Source organism: Heloderma suspectum, chromosome 2 (assembly GCF_057233095.1).
Source record: "Heloderma suspectum isolate Gila_16-S chromosome 2, 16-S_ref, whole genome shotgun sequence".
Lineage (NCBI taxonomy): Eukaryota > Metazoa > Chordata > Lepidosauria > Squamata > Helodermatidae > Heloderma > Heloderma suspectum.
Window position 1 is genome coordinate 277836546 of NC_139459.1, and position 21589 is coordinate 277858134.

At 50.6% G+C, this 21589-nt stretch overlaps 1 protein-coding gene across 1 annotated transcript; it reads left to right on the plus strand.

Annotated features, from left to right (window-relative positions):
• The first annotated feature begins 399 nt into the window (after window positions 1-399).
• Window positions 400-21167, plus strand: LOC146354643 (uncharacterized). The gene is made up of 18 exons (XM_084839445.1): window positions 400-500; window positions 2699-3077; window positions 4488-4666; window positions 5514-5719; window positions 6513-6650; window positions 7833-8016; window positions 10572-10665; window positions 12011-12109; window positions 12337-12427; window positions 13619-13825; window positions 14589-14697; window positions 15480-15576; window positions 16512-16606; window positions 17176-17300; window positions 17756-17939; window positions 18425-18537; window positions 18630-18723; window positions 20404-21167. Exons 2-18 carry the CDS (start codon window positions 2975-2977, stop codon window positions 20455-20457), a joined length of 2172 nt encoding a protein of 723 aa, XP_084695571.1. The 5' UTR covers window positions 400-500; window positions 2699-2974; the 3' UTR covers window positions 20458-21167.
• Window positions 21168-21589: the final 422 nt, after the last annotated feature.

Sequence of the window (21589 nt, forward strand, 5' to 3'; positions counted from 1 at the left end):
GAAAGGTGGGATATAAATATAATCAGTTAATGAATAGTTACTCTCCTGAACATGCTGTAACTACTCCGCATAGCCGGAGTGGTGAAAACGTGAACCGCGCCCACCCAGCATTACGAAGCTCCTGAGTAAAAAGGGTGGTACTGATTTGCACTCAAGGCAGAGCACAAAAGCCAGATATTGAGTCGTATCTAATGTCAGCCCTATTTAAAGTAGACCCACTGAAATGAATGGGACGTAACATTGGCTATCGCCCGTTGTCTCTTGAGGCGCAGCTGCCGCGGTGCTCTGGATTCCCACGACTACACGAAAGTGCGGCGGCGCGGCGGGAGAGCCCTGGGATTAGCTCCCTCCCGCCTCCTCTCGCTCTCATTTCCATGGCGACAGGGGCAGGAAGTAAACGAGAGAAATCTGGCTTCATCTCCCCAGGCGGCGCCGCCTGAGACTCTGGAGAATCTCTCGCTGCGCCCCAAGTCGGCTTGCTGTGCGCGCTGCATATGTGGGCAAGTCTCAAGAGACAGGCGCGGCTGGGCTGGGCTGGGCTGGGGAACCTTGCATGGGCGGCGGACCCAGCCACGACCGCCTGTGCTTGTTAAGGTCCCGGGAACCCCTTGGAAAAAGCGTGGGGAGTTGTGCTGTACCCACCCCTCCGCATAAGCACAGGAAGGGAGGCATATGTAAGAGGAGGAGGCAGAGGAGTTGGATGTCTGCAGATGAGCTCTTTGGGGTTACAAAGCCGCTAGTCCCTCAGATAGGTTGGCCAGATGCCAAGGGGGACAGGGCTTCTTCTGAAGCTTTTAACAATTGGGGAGAGAGGGGAACATTTCAGATGATGCATCTTTTCTCACCGAGGCAAGAGAGACAAACTTCTTCTGCTGACTCTCCCTTCTCTGCGCATTTATTAAAGGTGCAGGATCCCTGTCCTCCTCTATGTCTGATCGCCCTAGGACAGGTGTTGGGAACCTAAGGCCCCCGGGGCCAAATCTGGCCCTCCTGTGGTCCCATCAGAAGGCCACACACCCTTCCACTGGGCCCCTTCCCTTTCCCCCATCCACCAATCGTTTTGAAAGGTTGAAATTCTTATTCTAAGGCGTAATTACTGGCAGTAAAAGCTTTAAGCTGTAATTTATTTATTTATTTTGTATTTGGGGCCCCACACCTTTTGCCTTTGGCTTTGCCCCGTTTGCTGCCCACCACTGGAGTGTGGCCCCCAATAGTTTCTTCAAAATTGCATTTGGCCCTCCGGCTGAAACAAGTTCCCTAGCCCTGCCCCAGGGCATGCTCTGGTCACCCTTCTCACCGACTTCTCTAACTCCTTCCTGATGTAAGGAATACAAGACAAGTATTATTTTTAGATGTGTCCAGAGAAAATTGCCTGGAGAAGCTATTAGCATGAGGACTGGTTAGTCGTTATACTGAGGTAATATTGAATAGAGGAGAAACTGGGGGGAACATGAATTGATGGGAGGGCTTTCTTGATCCAGATAACAGCCCACTGGATCACTTGTATCTGATGGAGTATCTTTTTCCACCTATGATGGAATCTTTTGTATTTTTTCCCACTTGTATCTTTTCCCACCTATGATGTAATCCGTGTGGTTCACCTCAGGATGGAACACTTTTGAGTGAACAGCTGAATTTTATATTTTAAAAAATGGGGGACCTGCTATTGTTTGTTTGTTTCTTCTTCCCAGCAGATCTTGGGAGAGTCCCAGGTGAAACTATCTCCATCCATGGTGGAGTACAGAGGGATGGGGAAGCTCTTTCAGCTGAGGGCCTAATTCCATTTTAGCAAAGCTTGTGGGAGCCGCATTCCAGTGGTAGGTGGGGTTGAAAGCAAAGGGGACAGGGCTGAAGGCCTAAGGGACGGTTCCAAAAATACAAGCAATACCACATTTTGGGGCTCAAAGCTCTTCCTGCCAGTAACTAAGCCTGAGAGGCATTTCGGCATCTTAGAATGGGGGAGAAAACTGCACAAAAGCTGGGAGACCACCAAATGATGGGTGGTTGGGGGAAAGGAACCATGGTCTTCTGGGGAACCTAGAGGCTGAACTGGGACCCCAGGAGGGCTGAATTTGGCCCCTGGACCTGAGGGTCCCCACCCCTGGTCTAGCCCGTGGAACCCTTTGCTGGACTTTAAGGTGCCACAAGCGTTGCTTTTGCTGCCACAGGCTAACACAGCCACCCTTTTGAAATGGCTGCTTACAAAGCAGATTTGAGGACTGGCCACAAACCCCAAAGCATTCCTCATCCAAGCAGTCACTGGAATGCACTGCATTGGATGCAGTCATTCTGTTGTTCAGGGCTGCTGCCGCAGAGCTAGGGAAGCCCCCTCTGCTGCCTTCTACCTCGTGGCAGCTGGCGCTCACTGGGGCTGGTGGGGTGGAGGGCAGGGCAGATGCCCAGTCTTCTATTGAGACTGCCAGAGGAGGGCCGGAGAAGGTCACGCGGGGCAACCGGCAGCTGCGTGCTGTGCACTGGAGTAAAGGTAAGTGGTTGTGGGGGGATTTCTCTGCCACAAGTGGATGGGGGAGAGGCAGAGGGTCGCCGCCCCTTCACCCCAAATATAGAGCTGCCTCTGCTTCTGTCTTTGCTATACCTCCCCTCCCTTTGGATCAGGATTGAGTTCTAGGTTCTTCATCTACTGAATATGGGCATTACATAATACTTCCATGGTTTCCAGGATGATTTTGTTTTGTAGGTTAAATAAATGACATACCCGACCGTTTGTGGAGGAGCACTATGGAAACATTACCGCTATGTGACTGCACATATCAACCCTCAGACTGCAGATGGCTAGATGAAGTTTAAAAATACAATTGTTTGCAGCATCTTCACATGATCTTAAACTACTCTCCACACGTGGAGAGAACATGACTTTTGGTTTCAAGGATCTGAGGCTGACAAACCTAGAAACTGCCTAGAGAGGTGACCCTCCATTCCCCCATAGTCTCTTCATCTGGCTTTGACAACAGCCATGGCTATGCAAGAGCACCTACGAGTGAAGGAACGTCACCGCCGTCCCATAACAGCTCTTGGGTACCATACAGCTCGACGGGAGTGCCTCACTGGATTTGAAGGTGAGTCCTAGCTGGAAAGATTCCCAAAGAAAGATGGTGAAATCCATATTAGTAGGATCCCTTTATTAGGCCAACGCAAAGTTCCCCTAAGAACGTAAGAAGAGCCCTGCTGGATCAGACCAAGGGTCCATCTAGTCCAGCATTCTGTTCACACAGTGGCCAACCAGCTCCCTGCAGGAAACCCACAAGCAGGAGAGGAGTGCAACAGCACCCTCCTGCCCATGTGCCCCAGCAACTGGTGTACATGGGTATATTGCCTGGGATACTGGAGGTAGCATAGAGCCATCACGACTAGTAGCCATTGAGTAGTCCCAAAATACTGTGCAAGCTTTTGAGTTCTTCAGAACTGTTCCCTAGGCAAGATGGTAACTGAAGCAAAAAGGGGGGGTGGAGAGGGAAAAAAGTGGTTTATGCTTAAGCCGTGGGGTCTGCAATTGGTTACAGTCTTCAGGTGGGAAGTGGGAGGGGGCTGCGAACATTCACACTGCACTCTACCATGTACGGAGATAGTTTCACCTGGGAGCCTGCCAGGATTTGCTAGGAAGAAGAAACAAACACACAGTGGCAGGTCCCCCATTTTTGAAAATGTAAAATTTAGCTGTTTCCTCAAAATTGTTCCATCCTGAGGTGACCCACACAAATTCCATCACAGGTGGAAAAAGAAGTTGAGAGAAACTACTTCAGCCTTCCCCAGCCTGGTGCCCTCCAGAGGTGTTGCACTACAACTCCCAGCATCCCCCAGCCGGCCACACTGGCTGGGTGATGCTGGGAGTTGTAGTGCAACACCTCTGGAGGGCATCAGGTTGAGGAAGGCCGAACTAGACAGTTTTTTTTAATTGACAAAGCTGGAGATCATTCATTCATTCATTTGATTTATATGCTGCCTTTCCACCAAGAAAATGGTGCCATTCAGGTGGTGTACTATTTAAAAAAAGAAAAGTCACTGGAAGCCAAATTGGGTAGTTTTATTTAATTGGTTGGAGGGGGTGAACTGTCAGGAAAGGTAAGTGGGACTTTTTTTTAGTTCTCTCTGCTCATTACAGCATTAAATTCTACTCCACTTCAATGCCTCCTTCATGCACTTCTCAAAATCTTGGGACAACTATATCTCCACCATATTAGTCACCATTTCCATCCCCAAAGCAGAGCACAGTCTAAAACACACACTTCAGCATTTATCCAGAGCCTGCTTTCTGTTCCATCCATACATTTTCAGCAGGTGGTCCCATGTCCAAATATTACCTCTGAATGCGTGCTTCAGCTCATCAGGGGATGCCTTCAGTCAAAACCTGACAGTCCATTTCTTGAGAATCTCTTTCTAAATACTGAGGGAAAATAACAGATTTCAGGTTCTTCCTGAAATGAGCCCTGAGCCAAATGAGCAGCCTGCCATTCCTCTTGCTCTGATAGATGGAGTGATCCAGTGGTGGGACATGGAGAGTGGGCGCGTGTCCCTGCGCACCAAAGAGCATGCTGGCTGGGTCACCCACTTCCTGTCGTGGGCACAAGCACGGCTCCTCTTCTCTGCTTCCAATGACAGCTCTGTGCTTGTGTGGGCTGCAGGTGGCACTGTGCTTGACCGTCTCCTGGTAAGAATCCCCCCTCATTACATCCTGGGGTCAGGGAATAATAATAATAACAACAACAATAACAACAACTCATAACATTTTTCTAAAATTGTATGTCATTGCATAGAATTGATCACACATGGCAGAGCCGCCATTTCCAACCCAGTGGCCCCCAGATGTGTTGGACTACAACTCTGAGCATCTGAGCTAGCATGGCTGGCTGGGGATGCTGGGAGTTGCAGTTCAACACCTTTAAAGGGCACCAGGTTGGGGAAGGGTGCTGTGGACAGATCATGCCATGCCCTCACTTTTCAAGGACTTCTCAAGCCACCAAGGAACACGCTCCGGATTTCTGCGGCACTACAATTCTACCTTAGGTAGAGATCTGCCCTGCCAAGGATCTTGATGCCTCTGCTATCTCAGTGACACACGGTTGCCAGGATAATGAGGAGCATTCCCTGTCAGTATTCCATATAAATATAATTTGTGCCCCTGAAGTGTGTGGTGAGATATTCATTCTGTAAGACAGGACTAGATTTAGCTGTCCTTAGGAGTTCAAGTGCCCTGCTGGTCAATCTTTGACAACTACCAAGCTCTTCCAGAGAGTCTTGCAGGGCAACTGCTAAATCAGCCTTCCCCAATTGGGTGCCCTTCAGATGTTTTAGACCTCAACTCGTATCAGCCCCAGCAGTGCGGCCAACAGTCAGAAATTCTGGGAATTATAGTCCAAAACATGGTGGGGGGGCATCGGGGAAGGCAAGGCTGGATCAGATCATGCTGTGGCAATTGTGTCTTCCCTCCAGTCCCTCAGCCCCGTCTTTTGTGTACATTCTTCCTGTGTCCCACCTGGCCCTTTTTCTCACTCCAGCTGGGCTACCCTATCTTCACCATGGCAATCAGCCTGGCTCGGCACCTCCTGCTTTGTGGCAGCAGGGGGCGCCTGATGGCTTTCCCCCTGGATGAAAGGAGAGAATCTGGGCACATGGTCAACATGAGCCAGGGCTTTTCTGAGCAGACCCACACGGACATCGTGTCCTGCATCGCCTGCCTAGACAACCAAATATACACTGCGGGGTAAGTTAGGGCGTGGGCCAGGCCGGGCATCCATGGTAGGCGCGTTTGGGCACCTGCCTAGGGCCCTCACCCCCACAGGGCCAACTGGCAAGAACCCCTGGACTTAGTCCCCCTCTTCATCATTGCACCCTGCTTGTTCACCTGCCTCGCGCTCTGGCCTGGACAACGGTGGTGGTGGGAAGGAGGAGCAGGAGATATAGCAGCCTCCTTGCTCACTGGCTCTCTGTCTGTCGAGGAAGCAGCTGGTTGCAGTGCTGAGAAAGAGGAGGAGGAGCGAGAGCAGCTGGTGACCATGGTGGTGAGAAGACAGGCATGCTGAGGGGGGGGGGCCCATGGAGGGTGTCTTGCCCAAGGCCCTCCAGCATCTGGAGCTGGCACTGGAGGTGTGTCTGAAGAACAGATGCCACGTGCAGGTAGACGGCTCAGAAGTTCAGAACACAGACCCTCTGAGAAGCCAGCAGGAGTGATTGCCATTGGCTAGACCCTTCCTGATGTGAAATTCTGCTATCTGACCCCACTCATATCATGCAGAGCCTGATCACACAGACCCTGGACAGTCCTGCTAGGGAAGGGGATGGTGTGTGACAATGTGACAGTAGTGTGGTTCCTGGATGACTGTGAAGGGCAGTGCAGTGAGTCATAGAATTTCCCCGAGAGTGGCAGGGGAGCCACAGGTCCCCTGTGCAATGCAAGCTGTCTCATAAACCCTGGGCCTGCCACATTGGGAGGTTTCTTCCCCATCGACTGAGGCCAGCTCCCACCTTCAGTAGATCAACTCTGTGCCCCTTTCCAGGTATGACAAGAGGCTGCTGATCTTTGACACCTACCAAACTCTGGGGAGGAAGGGCTTGATGACTAAGCATTGCATCTCCCGTGCCCACAGTGCAGCCATCACCCATCTGTTGCTGGTGCGCCAGCAGGAAACCACAAGGTACAAGCTCAAGTTGGGACAGGGGACTGATCGACCACGTCCCAGATGGGATCCGGAAGGTGGTGCTGGGATAGAATAGCCGATTATGCACTACAAGGGAATCTCCTATGCTGAAGGACAGACTGGTGTTGCATTTGCCTTGCAGCTTCCCACACTGCTCTCATGACTGCAATGGTAGGAGCAGGGGAAGTGGGCAAAGCCTGTCCTAGTTTCCCCTTTGTTCACATGAAAAGGGTGAATTCTGCAGCCCATATGGCATGGCCTGTAATGGTCCTGCATGTTCCACCGTGATGTGGATGGATGGGGGACGATTGAAGGACAAGTGTGAGCTGAGGTCACTTGTCCACATGCAGACTGTGAGGATCAGGTGTGTGCTTAACACACATGTAGGCCCTTCAAAACAACTCTGCAGATACCCCCTTCCCTTACAGTCCTTGATTCCTTCCGATTAACTACAGACCTAGAAGCAAGTCCTGTGGGAAGCTACCCCTGTTTGCACTGGGGAGGTGGATTTGTCTTTTGCTCCTCCTCCTTTTTTCCCCTTTATGTTCTGGCTTTGCATATTACATGGTGTAAAGTTCCTGAAAAGCTGGCACAAGGATGGGGAAGGGACAGGCAGAAGGAAATGCCTCTTTCTCTTAATGGATTTTGTTGTAGGGGTTGGACTGTAACAAATATAGAGCAAGAGGGTTTTGGAAGGACGGTGTTGTTTACCACAAAGAGGAAGTGGAAGCTGTGGGGTTTAAATGGAACTGTAGCCAGGGAGGGAGCAGCTTTGAGTGTAACAGGCTGTGGTGGGTGGGTTGGTGGGAATAAAATGGGAACCTTTGATGCAGAAAAGGATGAGAGGCTCTCTCCTTTTTCAGCGATACACTGAAAATACAGGGTGCTTCCAGAAGGAGGGCTCTTAGCGCTAAGGCATTGTGCAGTTGTTCCGCCTTTCTTCCCCCTTAGCTGATTTTTTCTGGTAAGAAAAAAGACAGAAAAAACATGGGAGGGCTACAAATGGAAGATGAAGACGTTGTCTGGACCTCCTGTAATATTCCATGAATGAGACAGTGTGATTGCACAGGAAGCACCCACTGAATTGGGGGGATATGGGGCATAGTTTGGGAAACCCAAATGCAGCCTTGGCCCTCCACCTCGCTGCCGTTTACTGCTTCCCTGTGATCTCCTCTACAGGGTGCTCACAGGTTCTTTTGACCAGACAGTTGGCATCTGGTCCCAGGATGGACAGCTGATCCAGAGACTTGGCCCCTTCACTGGAAACATTACTGGACTGTGCTATGTGGCATCTGTTGGCGTCATCTGGATCACTAGTGGCACATCCCAACCCACCCTTTATGAGCCCCAGTCTGGAGAAATAGTGAGTGACACAGGGCATCTCTACAGCAGCCTAAAATCCTGCATGTAAAACGGGGCTTTCTGCTTCTGTTTAAATGCAGGATCGCAACGACTCCCTTTTTCACGTGCTTCCTTTTCCCCCACCCCCTTCTCCCTCCTTCGCCCTGTATCTGAGTCTTTCATTATTTTTCACTGATCTCACTCCTCTTCTTGCCGCTTTTACTCTTTTCATGGAGGAAACTGAAGCAGAACACAACGGAGATTATTTGATAGCTCATTATCTGCGATCTATTTAGAAACGGAACAAAACACAAAGGGCATTTAGTGCAGGAGACGCCTTGAATGATCAAGGCGTCATGGAAAGAGTCTGCAAACTTCCATGAAGGAGCAACCTCAATCCCAGGATAAAAGCTCCGTCTGAAGGAGCCCACAATGTGGCATTTCCCTGTATCTGCAGCAGCTCACCTCTTTTGCTTCTGCCCTGCCCCTGCCCTGAATCAATGGACTTGCTGTTATAAGGAGCCCTCTACTGGCAATGTTTGGGCATTGCAAGCCCTTCAACTAACGCAGGGAAACGTGAAGATGGACAACTTCACAGAACAATTTTGGACTCAGGAAAGGGCCTTAGTTTTTAAATATGTATATATAAATAAATATTTATTTATTTTGCAGAAGGATATGCTGGATTTTCCTTCCATTCCTGTCTTTGCGAGTTGTGGCCAAGATAATCAACTTCCACATTAGTTTGCATCTCCTGTCTCTATATCATCTCTATCTCCGTATAATATGTGTGTACATATATACACGTACACATATATACATGAGTGTGTGTATATCTTTATATATATATACACACACACACACACACGCACAGTCACACATGGAGACCATATAAACGAACACTGGCCAGTTTGGTTTCAGCAAAGTCACCACCACAGTGGAGAACAATAGATGCCAAAGGGCTGGTCATGTCATGTGAATGGTACACAGGTGTTTCGCTAAGGAGACTCGCAAGCGGAATTCTGTTGCTCACCCAGTTTATTCGTCAAGCAGAATCAAGTGGTGGCTCTCTTCATGGAGCTGCACCACTGCAGGTTGCAGGTGGGAGACTTGCATGGGCCGCATCCAAGCATGCAATCTCCCGCCTACAGCAGCCTGAAGCAGGACAGTCCAGGAAAGCTTCATTACTTGATTGGGCAGAATGTGTAAACTGCCAGTTTGTCTGGAACACATTTACAGACCTGGGACCCGAAGCCTTTCAGCCTGTCGTGCTGCACTGGCTCCAACCTGGCAGCCTAGTGATCCATGCATGGCATTCTCCAGTGTATTGGTGGGCGCTGCCAACTAAGGATGCTTGTGAATCCGTGTCTTGTGAGGGGAGGGACCGAAGCTCAATGACAAAGTACATGTTTTGCATGCAGGAGGTCCCATGTTCACTCCCTGGTATCTCCAGTTAAAAGGATCTCAGGTAGCAGATGATGGACAAGACCTCTGCCCCAAGACCCTTCCACTCAGAGTAGACCTAGGTTAGGCAAAGTGGCACCCTCAAGATATTTGTGACTATGACTCCCATCAGCCCCAACCAGCATGGCCATTGGGCAGGGTTTATGGAGGTTATAGTCCCAAACATCTGGAGGGCAGGTTGCTGACCCCTGGAGTAGACAATACTGGGCTGTCCTGGTGCAAGTCAGCTTCCTTTGTTCCTATGAAGGGGAATTATTCTCTAGGACAGCCTTCCCCAACCTGGTGCCCTCCCGATGCCCTGGACTACAACTCCCATCATCATCAGCCAATGGCCAGGTTGGCTTGGGCTGATGGGCATTTCACATCTGGAGGGCATCAGGTTGGGGAGGGCTGTTCTGGGATGATTTTTTTCCCTTGAGTAATTGCCTGTCCTTTGTTGGTCGATCTTGATTGCTAGAAAAAAATCCTGAAATGCATTACTTAATACCATCTGGAAAATTGCCTTTGCTACAGAGATAGCTCTTTGATGAACTATGTTTCTTGTAACAAACTGCTTCTCCTTGACAGCTCAGACCCATTTGCCTGATTGATGGCATGGTACAGATGACATAAAGAGTATACACAACCATTTTATATTGAAAAATTACTCTAATCCTCTCTCAAATGTCAGGCGGCAGATATAATTGAGATTAAATTCTGTCTCTTTGGAGGTTGTTTCCTTAGCTGTTGAATCCTCCCATTCAGGGGGCCTCCGCAACAACATGTTTTTCATTTGCTATTTTCATGTGGTGGATGCTTCAAAGGCTGCTAGTGCCACTAACTGTGTATTCCTGGATTTCCAGACCCTGCCAAAACATATTCAAAGACAGCATTTCTTTGTAGCTGTTAGTAATTCCAGAACCAAAAGCACTGCTGAACAATCTGTGGCCTTGTCTATTGCTGTGAACCACATGGTGACACCAGCATTTCACAGTTCCCTCACAAGTTCATCTTTTCATTTGATCTTTGTCTGGCTCCCCAGTAAAGATAGCTATTATGTACAATTCTACATGATAGGGAAGGAATATAGAGAAACAGGTATTTAAATGGCCGCCTGTGCTGATCTGTTTCCAGGTTTCACCATTCATATCCACTTTCCAGAGCAGTCAGAAGGATGGGCCTGTTCTCCAGCAACTCTTCAGCCTGCCAGACTCAAGGCATGTGATTGGTGAGTATCCCCAGTAGTGTACTGGTGTCTCCCTCGGCATCTGCAGTACAAGACCACACCTGGTCTCCCAATCACCTATGCATGGATTCTGGATTCATGGTCCTTTCTTATCAGGGATGGAAGCAGGGGGTCTATTCTGGGCTGCAGAAGTTCCCCATCCTAGGCAGGCTTGGACGTCCTCCACAGGCCCCTCTCCCCAAGATCTTCTCCCTCTGCACAACCCACCTCCTGGCCCGGAAGTTACCAGGGGCTTCAGGAGGAGGCAAGGAGAGGAATCCCTGTACTATAACAAGGGGGTTCCCCTTACTTAGTGTGCCACTCTCCCTCCCGGTGCTTGCAGGAGCCTCTTGGGGATGACAAAGGATGAGCAAAGCACCAACTGGAAGAGCTCCAGACTGTGCTTTGACCAGGGACACAATGATGTCAAGGGGTTCAGGGCCCAGCCCCTGATGTCACCAGCTAGGCTCTGCCCCTGACATTGTCCAGCCTGGAGGGGCCTGGGAGGGGGGCACTCTGCCCCCTAGGGGGAATATTGTTCCCCACCCCTGCTGTAGATCATGTTCTTTCATGTAGCTAGAAGAAAATCAGCTCAATGGAAGAGACTAGGGCAACCTGATGTAGGGGAAGGCAACTGGCTGCCCTCCAGGTATTTTGGACTACAACTCCCATCAGCCCCACCCAGCAAGGCAAGTGATCGGGGATTATGGGAAATGTCACCCAAAACACCTGGAGGACACCAGGTTGCTGACCCTCAGAGTGTTGGATTAGGATCTGGGGAGGCCTGGTTTTGGCCATGAAGCTCTCTGAGTGACCTTGGGCCATTTACAATCCCTCAGCTTGGCCTACGTCACAGGGTTGTTGTGAGGATAATATGGGGAGGCAGCCCTATGTATGCAGCCCAGAGCTCCCTGGATGAAATGATATAAGTGTAATTAATGTAGTTAATTAATCAATTGATACAGAAGCCTGAGAAGGGGGGATAGTCTCAGAACCAGGGGTGATCTAGTTGAGCCAAGATGCCTCTTGCATTCAGACGCAGCCTGGGTGCAAAGTCTCACACTTGGGAGGTACTAGAGCTCTCTCATGTTTCATATTGGCACATTTACTAACTCCCACCACTGTCTCACATTTATATCCGGATGGGTAGAGATTCCTGTTTGCACAAACAGGAAGAGCTGATGCTCTCTCTGTTCTCAGTAAACACTGGGATTTCCATTCATCCTCCTCAGAAATCTTATAAAGCTCGGTGGATGGCAAGAGCTCTGAGAATAATCCAAGTCATCTCAAGTAACCCAAAAGGTTTCTTTCAGGCCGAAAAAAGCCGGACGTTTCCTTCTGCTTTCAGGCACAGCAAAGCCACAGCAAGTGCTGGTCTGGCGCTACAGCGAGTTGGGCTGCCTGACAGTGCTGCCTTGCAAACACCCCCTGGAATGTCTCGCCTATGGTAAGCGGCCAAGCAGGTCTGCAGCTGTGCAGCAGCTCCAGTCCAGCTCCGGATGGATCAGGAGGCAGACACAGCATGTAGGCATTCAAAGCCAAGAGCACCTTATCTGGCCGGGCCAAGCCAGCTACTGGTCAGGTTGAACTTTGTGTCCAGCGATAATCTCTTTTCTGGTTTTCCCAAATCCAAGTCTTCCCTCGTTGACCTTCTCAATGTTTCTCCACCACTAGCCAAGAAGGAGCCCATTTTGCTCTTCACCGGAGACAGCAGTGGGATTTTGCAGAAATGGGAAAGGAGCTACATCTCTCCCTTCATCTATGGGTAAGGTTTCCTCTCCACAGTCCAGGAAAAGCTGCCAGGCCCAGGTGTATGACATGGGTTCATGGAAGTGCCTTGTACAAGGAAAAGTCATGGGCAGAGGCTGCCCTGAGAGCCTAGAAGCAGAGGAAACACAGCCTTTGGCACATGAGACATTGCAGCAGGCAGGCACCCAGATAAAAGGCCCTGGGTAGTTTCCAGCACTATGGAGGAGCATAAGTATTAAGCATGCTGCCGTTCTCTGGTCCTTCGGATGACCGTGCCTTTAGCCTGGGTCGCTGGCCCTTGGCAGAGGTGCAAGGCTGTAGAAGAGCTATCATCTAGGAGGAGTCTCCCTTCCATTTCTCACAAGGATGGGGAACCTCTGGCCTGCAAACTGAATCTGGCCTGCCAGGCCTTCCCATCCAGCCCATGGCACTTTCTACAAAGCCCTGCCCCCTCTGAGAAGGGAGACAGGACAGGAGAGGGGACTCAGCTGGTGGCCTGAGGAGCGCTCCTTGCGCTGGTGCTTCAGTCTGCATCTCTCTACCTTTGCCTTTCCTGGTTGGAGAAGGTGAGGGCAGAGCAAAGCTGGCTGCCTGACTGAGGCGCCATCTGGAGGACTTGTGACTAGGACTCCAGTGACTGAGTTTCTGAAGTGTCACTCCTCCAGCACCTGCCCCCAGGGGCCGGCCCTATCATTAGGCAGAATGAAGCAGTCGCTTCAGGCAGCACATGCTGGGAGGTGGCAGCAAGGGGTTGAAGGAGAGACCTGTGGGCCATGTGGCCTGCTCTGTGCCCCCTAAGTTAGCCTGCTGCCTTCAGGGGCAGTGGAGGATGCTGCTTCATCATGAGTGCTGAAGACAGATCCATCTGCCAGTCCAGGTGGCTTTGAACATGGACTGGGAGAGGGTGCCATCTTGTCTTTCGTCTCAGGCAGCAAAATATGACGGCATGCTTGGGTTTTACACCAAACATACCACCATATGGTATGGCTGGCCCTGCCCGCCCTGTTGTTCTAGAAAAACACTGGGTGCTTGCAGACAAGCAGCGCTCTCTGCCTGTCCTGGTGGCCTTTGCTATCCTCCCACAGTCCTCTGCTTCTTCTGGTCATGCGGCCATCCGCCCTAACCTCCATGGCCGACCAACCCCCCGCCTCACCCTGCCCACAGCAATGGCTCCACACCCTCTCCCCTGTGCCTCTGTTTCATTTAGCAGGGAGTCCTTCCACATGAGCGAAGGCCATCTGGAGCGGCGAGGCCCCTTGGCACAGCCGGTGGAGAAGGGCTGCGGGGAGGAGCTACAACCTCGCCCAGATTCCCCCCGGAAATGGGGAAAGGCCTCTAGTGGGCACCCAAGTGGCTACGCAAGGCTGCAGCGCACAGCCAAAGTCACACCGAAGAAAAGCATAGGCTTCACAAGGTAACGGCCAAAGTGCGCTCTCCAGCAGTATGTGCTACTGTAGCAGACAGGCTGCTGCGTAAGTAACCTTGAAGGGAACAAGTCACTTCTGTTTCTTCCTCCGGGGTCCGATTGCTTCACAGGTTGGTACTCCTTGGGGCCATTTTTCCATTCCGCGTGCCACATGGATCCTCAAAGGGACAGCAATTCGTGTGCAATGCAGGCATGTGCACTAGACCGGGGGCTTTGAGCTCTTGCAGTCTGAGGGCTAAATTCCATTTTGGAGAAGCTCTCAGGGGCCGCATTCCAGGGGTGGGTGGAGCTAAAGGCCAAAGAGGGTGGGACTAGAATACCAAACGTACCAGCATGTTTTAGTGTAATGCTTTTCCTGCCAGTAACTCAGCCTTAGGAGAGGCACTTCAACCTTTTAGAATGGGGGAAAAGGTGCAAAAGCCAGGAGAGCACCAAATGACCAATGGTCAGGGGAAATGGGGGGGCCTAGGGGAAGGAAGACAGCCATCTGGGGAATCCCAGAGGGCTGGATTGGGCCCAGAGGGCTGAGGTTCTGCACCAGGCCGTGCATGCAGACTCCACCCTGGGCTTGGAACTCAGGACTGCCAGGTGGCATTTGCCAAGAGGGCTGACATGGCACGGAGTCCAGTGCCAGCGCTCTCTAAGCTGGCCAGAACAGAGCAGGGAAGACTCAGCTTTTGCTGTATTGTGTTTGTTGTGAAGCTGCAAGGAGGGTGACTGCCTTGGTAACAGAACCCCGGGCCTTTGGCAGGGCCCTTTTTGCTGAACAGCTGGATATTTTGGTGCTGTCTGCAACTGACGGGAACATTTATCTCTGGGAGTTCGAGAACTTGGCTTCAGGCACTGAAGCCCCTGCCCAGGTGAGAGCAAGCCCCTACCCCAGCCTCCTTCCCATCCCAGTCACCTAGGACAGGTAGACTGTCAGCTCTGTGCGAGGCACAAGTGAACTAAATAGTACACTACAGTGAAACTAGTTTAACTGCCATGGTTGGAAGAAGGAAGGCAGAAATCACATGCTTGTTGTAGGTAATCTGCAGGGAGCAATGGCCTCTGCCCGCCAAGGCAGGAAAGCTACATCAGCCAAGCACATATCTTTAACTGAAGCAACTAAGAAAGCAGTAGCCCACTCCGAACTATGGTTTAGTGAGCAGAACAGCATGATTGCCTGGCCCATTTTCGGCCCAGGGTTCAGGTTTGGGCACAGAATCAGTGGGACCTGGTGGCTCCAATGTTACTGGGGTAATGAATCCGCGTTGTGTTTCAATCTGACCCAGCCAGAACTTTCCAGGAGCTATCCAAGGTGCTGAACCTAGTTTGGGGATAGGGTTCAGTGCCTTAGATAGCTCCTGTAGAGTACTGATGAAACCTAGATCAGGTTCACTGCCCCACTGACATTGGAGCCACCAGCTGCCACTTCAGATAATATCTCCATTCCACCGCCGATTACTTTGTATTACAAGAGAAATGCAGTGGCTGATATTTATCTTACAGGAAGGCACACATGATGGGAGTTATAGCCTGGAGGGCACCAGGTTGGGGAAGGGTGGTGCATAATGAACAATTTCTACAGATACCAGGCTTATTGCAGGAGGCTCAGGAGGCTCCCTTAACTGTTGATAACAGTTCTTCTCCCATGCTGTAGCAACGCCCGCCTCCATTGGACCAAGACTCTAGAACACTAGCGCCCACCTGTGTCCAAAATGAGAAGGCCCCGGACCCCTTGGACTGTTCTGTACCAGGTGAAGAAAGGGGGTTGGAGTACGATTTGATGAGGGAGGGCAGTAGAGATGGCGTCTCAGAGGTGCACAGAAATTAATGGTCTGACACTTTTCAAAGATATCCTTCCTCAGAGGCACTTAGGTGGACACCTTGTGTCCTTGTCAGGACTGAGGACAGCTGACTGAGGTGACCTAGGAGCCATGGGACAAGCCAGTAGTCAGGGCCAAAGAGGAAAGCAGAACCAAAGGGCAAACCCGGCCAAAGAACCAAAGAACAACCAAACATATTTGAATGTGCCAGAGCTCAAGAAGACCAATTTTGTTCTAGCATGGCTCAGCTGGAACAGGAAGCCCTCTTTCTGATTGATTGATTGATTGATGAACTGCCCTATTCTTGAAGCTCTCAGGGTGACATCCATAATAAAACCAATGACATCACTTAAAAACAAAAATAAAAGCAGCCACAATACTCCTGTCCAAAAGGATGTGGTGGCCAAGCTGGGTGGGCAGTCAGTCTAGGGCCTGAACATACCCTACTGAGAAGATTCCACCTGCAGTTCAGTGGCTCACCACATGGGGCAGTTGAGCACAGATCTGGGTAGCTCTCCTATGCCACCATGCCCTGTGACCAAATGAACCAGAGTGTGCTGTAGGCCACAGTGTTTTGTCCATCCAAGTGCCTCTGAAAAATACCTTCAAAATGTCTTGGGCCATTAAATGTTTCTTCATGTGCACCTTTGAGACTCCATCTTTCCTCCCCCTGCTCTGGTATTGGTGCCTTCCCTCCCTGTTTAGTACCAAGCAGGCTGGTGTAGTCAAGCATGCTCTACTGTGATAAAAAAAAATAATTCCAGATACATCCTGGTGGAGCCTCCTGGGTGTTTAGAGAGATCCCAGCCCCCCTTTTCATTTTTCTGTCCTGCTACTGCCTCTCATGCTAGTATTACCTTAAATAGGCTTCACCTGCAGAACAGTGCTGTGCGGGCATACAGGCATGGTGACAGCACTTACCTTGGCAGGCAACGACACCAGCACCTTCTTCCCCTACCTGGTAAGTGAACAAGAGAATGGGCTTGGGAGAGATCATATAGGGATCTTACAAATCACCCAAAAAGGAGACCAAAAAGGACACTGATTTGCATTAAATTGGCATATGATTACTTATGGGCATAGATGCAAATGTAGAAATCATTGTGATAATTTTGACTGAAATTCAATTCCACCCACCATAGTAGGAAGACTGTGGCCCGGTGACCTGTGTGCCTGTTTGCTGTCTAGGTGCTCATTCCAGGGGCACTCTCTCTCTCTCTCTCTCTCTTTTTTTGTGGGTCTTTAAACTGGCCTTGAACTGGACAGCCCTTCAAATAGAATGCTCCCTGTAAAGTAGGAGACATGGCCACCCTGAGATTATATAGACAGCCCCTTCTCTGTCGGTGGCCGAAAGGGCTAGAGCGGGAACAGGCCTGGGTGCAGGAAGAGCTCTCATGGTACTTACTGTGCATAGAGGGGCGGTGGGTGGGTGAGAGTGCCACAGAGCGGGGAGTGGGGGAGGGAGAGTGCACTGGAGGGGACGGAGCAGAACTGTGGAGCAGGGCCTCTCGCGGCATCATTTCATTGCAGCTCAGTGGGGGATGGGATGGACGGCTGTGTCTTTGGAACCTGCAGAACCACTCCTTGCAAAACGCCTTTTCCTGCCTGCTGGGGAACAGTGGGGCCATCCTGGATGTGGCCTACTGCCAGCAGAGGTGGGTGAGTCTGTTTGTCTTTCCTTAGGGAGGAACTGTGGCTCAGTGGGAGAGCACCTGATTTGCACCCAGAAGGTCCCGGGTTCAATCCTCAGTATTCTCTAGGTAGGGTTAGGAATGAATCCTGCCTGCAGCCCCAGAGAGCTGTTGCCAGTCAGTGTCAGCAATAGTGGGCTAGATGGACCCATGGTCTGGCTCAGTATAAGGCAGCTTCCTGTGTCTCTGAGAAAACGGGGCAGCCATGGAATGCTTTCAAACAGCAGTTTTATCCCTTGAGAGCCCCAGTTGGGAGGAAGAATATAGCCCTGACATGTCTCCCTCTTGGCAGCAGGGGCAGATGCACTCCCTCCTGCAGGGACTCCATCACTGGGTTTGGGCTCATGGCTGATCATTTGATTTTGCTCAGGCTTGTGTCATCCCTGCATCCACAGCCCACACCCTCCTGGTCCTGGCAGGAGGAAATTTGCCTTCTCTTCTAGCACTGGCGGAGTTTTCATCTGTGCTTTTAATCCTCACTGTGCTGACCTGGTGCTCCTGGCTGAGCTTTGTGGACACAAAGCTGCTGTCATTGCCTTGGTCTGGCACCCACTAGAAGACGTGTGGGTCAGTGGTGCTGAAGATGGCTCCATTCGGCTCTGGGTAAGCACTTCATCAGATGGTGACTTCAGCCCATCTTTCATAGGTTGAGTATATTGATGGCAAGGAGGAAGGAAAATCATTGAGCTGCTGGAGAGCTGGGGTGAATATATGACCAATAAATGTTCCGAGGAGTCATTCATTGTCTGGGATACAATAAACAGTCATGTCTTAGAATTATTAGAAAACCAATGGCCAGAGCAGATATTTTACAAGGTACCTTTGCAGAGTGGGTTCTAATGCTCAGGCAGAATGTGGTGCTGGGATGGCCCTTAGCTCAGTGGGAGAGCACATGCGTTGCATGAGAAGGTCCCAGGTTCAATCCCCTAGATCTTGCCTGAGACCCTGGAGAGCTGGTGCCAGTCAGTGTTGACAATATTGGGCTAGATGGACTGACTCTGTATAAAGCCGCTTCCTCTGTTCCTCCGCTGGCGAGTCTTCGTTGGTAGTGGCATGAATGGTACAAGCTGTTTATATGGTTCACACAGAAGGAAGATGGTGGATGCTGTGTACAGGACCTGAGAGCCCCCGGGGGGATCACTTGCCTTTGCATCGACCAGGTCAATGGCTGCATCATTGCAGGGGTCCATGATACCATCAGGTAGCCATGGGGTGATGCAGATGCTGGAGGGAGGGATGAGATGACAGGCCAGTTTTGAATGTGTTTGTGGCTCTGCCTCTTTTCCCTTGCAGGGTTTATGACCCAAACTCTGGCGTGCAGGTGCAAAGTTACACAGGGCATCAAGATACCATCAGGGGTCTCATCCATGTCCCAGAAATGGAGCAGGTATGAGGGACTGGGGCCACCCTGTCAGTGAACAGGTATGGGGAGCTGGGAGCTTTCCCCTCTCTTAACTCTAATGGTTGAAACAGCACAAGGCAATGGATATGCGCCAATGATGCATTTCCAAGCCATGTGGCCCCGTGCCCAATATGTATCTATCAACATCCTGTTCAGAGGGCCAGGTGCATTTTGATGGAGTGTTACTCTTTGGTGGGGTCATGTTCACTTTACTGAGCAGAGTGGCACTGGCAAAGGATTGTTCTTTCCTGTATGAATAAGTACATTGTGCTGAGTTGGCACTCCCCCCACAACCAAACTGGTGTGTATGTATGTATATGTGAACTTTAACAAAATATGCCTGCTTTATCTTACAAGTAATTCAAAGCCACTCACAACACGGTCATTAGCTGAGCAAACCTATAACACAAAACATGGTGGGGAGAGAGACGCGCTGCCATTGTACTGGTGCATCTTCACCAGCATAGCAGATACCCACAGGAGCGTTCCACTGGTGTATCCCAGCAATGGTGCCAGCGATTCTTCCGTGGTGTATCTTGCATTGTGCTGGTTTAGCGGGGCTTCCACCATATCCTGTATAGCCCCCTAACTAGCATATCTTCAGTACAGGATTGTGCCCTAAAACAAGAAACATCAAACCATAACGTAAAAAATGACCCAGACATACACAGCAGCATAAACGGAGATAAACACATAAATGTGATCACCTAGGACAGTGCAGTAGAGCAAGGGCAGACTGAACAGACGATTTCCTGGTCTTTTAAAAATCTGTCTGGTTCCACTAACAACAGCTGGGAGCAAGTCGGATCCTGCTGAGAGGAGAGATGTGCCACTTCCCATCGCAGCCTGTATCTAAGCTGGCAATGGCTGGTCCGAGGCTTTTCTTCCTTCTTCATGGGGCAGGCAAGAGTTGCCCCTCCAGTCTAGGAATATGCCTCAGAAGCTTCTGTAGCAGCCTTCCCCTTGATGCCCCCCAGATGTTTAATCCATGGGAGTTGTAGTTCAACACATCGGGAGGACCCCAGCTTGAGGGAGGCTGTTCTGCAGTATCACAAAGGATTCTGGGGTGCCTGCTCAGTTCACGTGAGAAGTGACCATGAGAATGCAAGGGTGCATGTTGGGAGGGTTGGCTCACTGCTTACACCAAGGGGGTCAGAGTCCTGGAGATGTTGCTAAGGATTCTGGGGCACACCCTCAAGTTGCACAGGCATTCAGCCACACCAGAAGCGTAGTGCAAGAGCCAGGACGCACACAGAGACATGCACTGTCTCTAGCATGGTCCCAGTCCCTTGTGCCATGCTGCCTCCAGGTGTCTGACCAGACTCTTTTGGTCAGGCTGATTTCCTGCCCGGGTGACTGAGCAGCCTAGAGAGCATCCTGCAAGGCAGCTTCCTAGTTCACTGCTTTAATGCAAATTTGCATGTTCTGGAGACGTCCAGCCACTTACCAAGAAGGCTGCACTTGGCTTGTGCTGATGTCCCTCCTTCCACCCTGCCATGCAGCTGGATGGGAGACCCACAAAGGCCAAAGACTGGAGGGGGAGAGGATTGTGGGTAAACACTGTGCAACATGAAGACATCCAATCTGTGATGAAAGCCCAGTGCAGGGTGGGTGTTGGTGCTGCTGGGCCCCTGATTTGTTGCTCCCCTCTTTGCTTCCCTGCAGTATGTGTCAGTCTCGCTGGATGGCACAGTGTGCATGTGGAAGGCCTGTCGCTAGGGGAACAGCCTGAGGCCCCGGTCAGTCAGTGACTTTGTTTTTGTGCCGCATGCTCCCCAGAACTGGAGGGGAACGTCTACTTCCGTTTTAACGAAGACTGCATTTCCACTTGCTGTGATCACAAAGGAAAGTGTGAAAACACCCAAGCCGTGACTGTGAGATGCTCAGAAAATAGAAAACATCTGGATGGGGCTTTCAGTGGTCAAGGATGAGGCCGCTGTGATGTGATGATTCCTGTTCCTCCCCTTCTGCGCCCTACTCTCTGTCCCCTACGCATCTCCTTCCTGTTTCCCCACCCTGCCTTCACGGTCCATGCACAAAATAAGAATTGATGGTCTGTGAAAATCTAACATGTGCCAGGAGAATAAACTGTGCCAGCTAAGTACTTAAAAGCCAACATGAATATTGGGGATAATTAATTGTGAGCCCTGCCCGGGGCCATGTCCTGCTGCACTAAATTAGATTCTAGCTTCAAGGAGATGAACAATTCGCACATCCGGGGTGGGGGTGGGGAATGCAAGAACTTCAGATGCCCAAGCACAGCCAGTGATCAGGTTTCCTCAGCTAGCCTGGAGCTTTGCCAAATGTATTCACATTGCTGAGTCATCTCTGGATAAGCTATGCATATTCATGCCCTCAGAAATAGTGGGGCTCAGCTGGGAGAGGGTTAAAAAAAACACCCACTATTAAATGGCTATGCATTTGAGCTGAATGTCTTTCCAGATGTATGATCAGAGTTTTTAGTGCAGTAAGTGTACAGTTGTTACCCATTTGCTGGGGTCCACGGAAGGAGCCTCCTCAAAGATTGTTGTACAGTCGGGTGGGCGTACCCTGGTAATGGTGCATTGCACCGGCTAATCCTTCTACCACCTGATCGAACCGCAGCTCAGTGATGTGGCAGTGGCTACATTTTGGCGGAGCGGAGTTTGGTCTGGACACAACACGATGACCCATTTGCTACACAGAATCCAGGCAATTATCCCTCCAGTATAATGTGCTTTGGTGGCAGTGATATCACATGCCCCGTTCTGGATGTGCTGTGCATGCTGGGTACATTAAGAAAATCAAATTCTTCCTCCAGATAGCACATCCATTCCTATTGTAATTACTAGTTGTTAGGCAAGTGAATAAC